General features: G+C 54.4%; 1 protein-coding gene across 1 annotated transcript; it reads left to right on the plus strand.

The window, feature by feature from the left end:
- Nucleotides 1–3,268: 3,268 nt before the first annotated feature.
- On the plus strand, nt 3,269–4,204 carry LOC141478477 (olfactory receptor 14A16-like). Its single transcript, XM_074167520.1, has one exon. The coding sequence runs from the start codon at nt 3,269–3,271 to the stop codon at nt 4,202–4,204; it is 936 nt and encodes a 311-aa protein (XP_074023621.1).
- Nucleotides 4,205–5,693: the final 1,489 nt, after the last annotated feature.

Below are 5,693 nucleotides of genomic sequence, written 5' to 3' on the forward strand. Positions count from 1 at the left end.
AATTCAGCAGTAGCCACACCTGTAAAGAGGAAATGAAATGTCCCTGAGGAGAGCAAACCCTTCGGACCAGAGAGACGCAGGGCTGGACTGCGCGGCCCTGGCAGGAGAGGGCTTTGCTGCCTGTGGTGTCTCTGAAGCCCTGGAGGGCCTGTGGTGAAGCTGATCTCCAGGAAGGACAAGGTGCTCTTGAAAATGTCCTTGGCTACGGACAACCTGTGATCCAACACTGTGAAAACCATTGCTCTGTTCCTTGATTGCATCATCAAAAGGATGACTAAAGGATGCGGGAGCAGCACTGCCAGCATCTACCGGATGGAGAAGGGACAGGACTTGACCCCCTGTGGTTGCTTTAATGAAACCCTTGAACGTGCCTGAAGGTCTCCTGGGGTCTGTGACGATGTGGCTGCTCTGAATGGGGACGGTGTTCCTGCAAGTCCTGTGCTGTCCCTTCTGGCTGCGTGCTGCTGTGCTGGAGAGCCCTGGCACCTCAGGCAGCACCACAGGATGGAGTCAACCTCTAAACTGAGCAGCTGCCCTGAGTTAGGTGAGGCCTTGGAGGGGTGTCTCTGAGAAACCTGCCCTCACTGCCCCTGGAGAGCTGGTAAATGCAGCTGGTGGAGAAGAGAGAGACTTAGCTCTCCTGATGGCAATGACTCCGTTCTCTCAGAGGAATAGCTCTATGGGCTGCCCTGGACACAATGAGCAGGATCAGCTTCATGGCCCTAAATGGGGACATCTGCTGTCACTTCAGCTGGCCAAAGGCATGCTCCACCAGCCTCCGAGGGAGGAGGTGGTGAGGAGGAGGAGATGAGCCCAGGTGCTGCCCAGTCCTTCTGAATGTTTCCATCAGTTATCTGCAAGTGTCTTGGACCACCTCTGGCACCTCAAATGCCACCTGTGGTTTGCATGGGTACAGGAGGTAGAGGAGATTCCTCCCTTTCACTGCCTGGGTGTCCTGTCTCACAGTGACCTCAAGAAGAGGTCATTCTTGGACCTAACTCTGTCTCTGAGAGGGGAAATGCCACTGCTGGAAAGAAGTGTCTCTCCCCAGCGGAAGGAACAAACATCATTAATGACTTCAGTTGGTTTCCGAGTCAGTTGCCCTGGAGCCCCAGGGACATCTGTGAGGGAGCCCAGAGGGGCCAGAGGAAGCGATGCCTTGGGCTGTTGCTCTGCTGCTGAGCTGGGCCGGGCTCCTGGGATGGAGGGAGCTCCTGGCCATGGGGCAGCGCGGCAGAGAGACAGCTCTGCCCAGGAGCAGCTCCTCTGCCAAGCGCAGCAGGGCTGAGGGCACTGCCTGCAGGCACCGAGGGGAGACAAGAGATGTGAGAGAGAGGTAAAGGCAGTCTGGGGTGGTGAGTGAGAGCTCACTAGGGGGAGAAATCTTCCCAGGCTTTGACACGGTAAGTCTCTGGCTGCAGGGCAATGCAGCTGAGTTCCTGGAAGCGTCTCCTAGACCTGGCACATGCCACGACCGATAGGACCTGTCAGGAAGGTTCTGCTGGGTTTTCTGGTGTGGAGGAGGAGGACCCTACACCCCAGGGTACTGTGTGCTGGGAAGGGATTCTGCTGCTGCCAGGGTCAGCTGTAGCCTGCCCGGGGAGTGTGGGGAGAAGCTGTGGGTGGAAGGAGTGACCACCACAACGGTAGGGTAGGGACGAGCAGGTGAGGGCACGGTGCCTCTGCTGTCAAGAGAGTGCTGCATGGGTCAGGGCTTCTCACAGGTTAAGCTCTTCCTCGTGCCATTTCTAAGGGGACTTCTCAGGAAGCACATTCACTCAGCAGCATCTTCCCCTTTGCAGCCGCATCAGGTTTTGTGTGATCTGCTCTTTAGCCCCTGCACACGCAGAGATGCCCCTGGGAGGTGTTTGCAGGCAGAGGTGGGCGCCCAGCGGGTGGGATGGGGTTTGTGAGCACTGGCAGGAGTTGAGCTGGGGACAGGGAGACAGCTCCTGGCAGCAGAGACATGGGCAGGGAGTGAGAGGGAGCTGCTGCCAGAAAGGCTGGGGAAGGGGATGTGGGCACCTCCCTGCTGTCCCTGCAGCACAGACACCTTCCCCTGAGCAGCTCCTCCCTGGTCTCCTTTCCCAGCCCAGGCAGAGCCTCTGTCCTCAGGCCCATGGGGTCTTGGCTGCGCATCACCCCTGCAGCAGCCAGAGCCCAGGAAAGGGCAAACCCCTGATTTCCATCTTGTTTGTGTGTCCCTCCTCCCTTGGCCAGGAGCATTGTGGCATTTCACTGCCGTCCCCTCCTGCCTGTGCTGCCCTGGTTCTCACCATTGGCTTTCCTGAGTCAGTGCCGGGGGTGGGGGTCGGGGGCGGCAGATTCAGCTCCTGTTCAGACTCCCATCCTTTGGGTCCTGCTCTACAGACGTGTCTAGGGGAGAAACGTGCCCAAGTCTCCTCCAGGCCAGCTCAAGACATTCAGCTTTTTCCCTGGGGTGTCCTGTGGGGCTGCAGGGTGCCCTCCAGAAGGGCACAGCTCTCCCAGAGTATCTCTGTGCTGCCCAGGATGCCCATGGAGAAGACATCTGGGTGCTGAGGCCATGGAAATGCTGCTGGGCAGCGTTAGATGGGCTACTGCAGTGATCCCTCTGTGTCCCAGTCTGGGAGGGGAGAGATGAGAAAGGGCGAGGAGTCTGTGAATCTGCTCTTTGAACCTGGATTCCTCTGCTCCCTGCAGCGTCCTCTTTCTTTTTAGGGGGACATCGGAGTGTGACCCTCCTCCAGGTCCAAGCTGCCAACGCAGGGCAGCTGAGAACAGGACCGATGGGCAGAGCAGCTCTCCTCTCTCTGCACTAAGGGACAGTCCCTTTGCTGCTCAGGACCCACGGGATTTCACTTGGAAATTTCATTAGAAATGTGAGGGATTTCAAGCATCCAAACCCACTCCTAAACGTGGCAGGTGAATTTAGAACACATTAAACAAAACAAAATCCCCTCAGCTCAGTTCTGCAGCTGGGAAAATTGCAGAGAACAGAGACAAAAAGTTCTTTGATGTATCACAAGTACATTTAATTTGAGATCACCCTGCGGCACAGCCAGAAGGACTCCTCAGTTTCCCATTCTAGAGTCCCTGCTCCCAATGGCACCCTCATCCAGCAAAAGCCAGGGCTCAAGTGAGGGAGCTGCAGAGAGTTCTTCCTGAAAAGAGAGAGCCTGAGTGGGGGGTTGCAATGAGACATGCAATCAGTTTTGCTCAGAGAAGTCAGGCTGAACTTTGTACTGCCTTTTCCTTCTCAACAGATAACCACAGCCAGTGGTAGCAAATGCCCAACAGCAGCTCCATCACCCAGTTCCTCCTCCTGGCATTCGCACACACACGGGAGCTGCAGCTCTTGCACTTCGGGCTCTTCCTGGGCATCTACCTGGCTGCCCTCCTGGGAAACGCACTCATCATCACCGCCATCGCCTGTGACCACCACCTCCACACCCCCATGTACTTCTTCCTCCTCAACCTCTCCGTTCTTGACCTGGGATCCATCTCCACCACTGTCCCTAAATCCATGGCCAATTCCCTGTGGGATACCAGGGCCATCTCCTACTGGGGATGTACTGCACAGCTATTTCTGTTTGTCTTCTTGATGTCAGCAGAGTTTTATCTTCTCACTGTAATGGCCTACGACCGCTACATTGCCATCTGCCAACCCCTGCACTACGGGACCCTCCTGGGCAGCAGAGCTTGTGTCCACATGGCAGCAGCTGCCTGGGGCAGTGGGTTTCTCAATGCTCTCCTGCACACGGCCAATACATTTTCCCTACCCCTCTGCCAGGGCAATGTCCTGGACCAGTTCTTCTGTGAAGTTCCCCAGATCCTCAAGCTCTCCTGCTCACACTCCTGCATCAGGGAACTTGGGGTCCTTGTGGTCAGTGCCTGTTTATTCTTTGGGTGTTTCATTTTCATCATGTTGTCCTATGTGCAGATCTTCAGGGCCGTGCTGAGGATCCCCTCTGAGCAGGGACGGCACAAAGCCTTTTCCACATGCCTCCCTCACCTGGCCGTGGTCTCCCTGTTTGTCAGCACTGGCTTCTTTGCCTACCTGAAGCCCCCCTCCATCTCCTCCTCACCCCTGGATCTGGTGGTGTCATTTCTGTACTCGGTGGTGCCTCCAGCTGTGAACCCTCTCATCTACAGCATGAGGAACCAGGAGCTCAAAGAAGCTTTGAAGAAACTCATTCAATGGGTTCACCTCCAGCAGCAGTAGAGCTGCCCATCTCTCCTCACAGACTCTTCTTAGCTTTTCTCAGGGTGGTTTGTGCTTCATTTCTTTTTCATCTGTGGTCATCGTGTTCATACAGGAATGTCTGTATTTGCTCCACATCTCCAGAAGCATGATCCTACTGTGCTGAACAATACAGAGGCCTTTGGTAAATGTGCCATCACGGTGTCAGAGCTGGCTTCCTGAGGAGCATCTCTGTAATCAGAGGGCATCTCTCCCAAGGGCAGCTCCTGAAGCCTGGGCTCTTCTTCCTGCTGAAGGCAGGAGCAGGCTCCAGGAACTGCACTCGCCATGGCTGTTGCTGAGCTTGGTTCTCGGAGGGTTTATGGGGAGAGGGCACTGGGAGACATTCTGGACCCAGGTCTCACTAATTTTAAGTGTCTGTCCTGGGTTGGGTGTCAGAGGGCTAACTTGTCTTACAGTGCTGGGGAAAACTGCACTTTTAGAAGTCTCTAGTGTCTGAATTCATGAAAATATTTACTTTATAGCCAGCCAGAGTCTGTGGGATTCAAGGTCTCGGTGTTTTTGAGCCTTGCCAGGTGCAGGCACAAGGAGGAGCAAGGCCTGGGCATTTGGCCTGGGCTGGCCAACAGGATTATTTCATACCATGATCGTCACATTCAATATAAATTAGAAAAGTTTGCTGTGTAGTTTCTCTCTCCCTTGATGGTGATGATCCAGAGAACTCCTCACCCCGGTTCTGAACCCCTGAGCCCTTCCCTTCCCCCCAAAGCCTCAGCCCTTGCAGTGTCCAACCTTTGCTGTTCCTGCTGGGAGCGCACAGCTTCCTGCTGATGGAATGGGCTGAGAATAGTTCTTGTATATCTTAGATTAGTATCGGGATTGATACTGGTTCTTTAGTATTATTGTCAATTATTTAGTCTTATTCTATTAAATCTATTCCCTTTTAAATTATTAAATTTATTTAATCGATTAAATCAATTCCCCTTATTAAATCGAGTCCCCTTTCCCAGTGGGGAGGGGTCATTGGGTGAGAGAATAATTGTCTAAATGACCATAAATTGTTATGGGTTTTCTCAAACCGTAACAGTATCCACAAGCAAACAAGGGCTCTGCCATCCCAGGGGAGGCCGGTGGGACCCTCCAAAAGGAGACTGGAGAGTGATTCGTGTGTCCTTCAGTAAAAGCCCATGGATGGGTCAATGTGCACATGGGAAAACATCCTGAGTCATGAAAAAAGCTCTGAGCCCATTCCACAGCTGTAGACCCCTGGGAAGGAGCTCAGTGGCAGTGCGGCCCCTCCAACTGATTCTGCTTCCCTCCCTGACCAGCACAGCCAGTGTGGAGTCACTCCAAGGGCCCACAGCCCACTTGCTCTGTGGAGCATCATTGCCAGCGTGGGGCCCTGTGAGGAGCACAGCGCCACCAGGCTGGACCAGAGGAGGGGTGGCGAGAGATCAGAGGAGCCCACCACGGCTAGAAATAGCCTTGGAGAGAAAAATGAATGTGTTCA

The sequence above is a fragment of the Numenius arquata genome, unplaced genomic scaffold (assembly GCF_964106895.1).
Source record: "Numenius arquata unplaced genomic scaffold, bNumArq3.hap1.1 HAP1_SCAFFOLD_49, whole genome shotgun sequence".
NCBI classification, from domain to species: domain Eukaryota; kingdom Metazoa; phylum Chordata; class Aves; order Charadriiformes; family Scolopacidae; genus Numenius; species Numenius arquata.

What these genes read in the sequence shown, in the direction of transcription:
- LOC141478477 (XM_074167520.1), top strand. Translation starts at nt 3,269, where the DNA reads ATGCCCAACAGCAGCTCCATCACCCAGTTCCTCCTCCTGGCATTCGCA.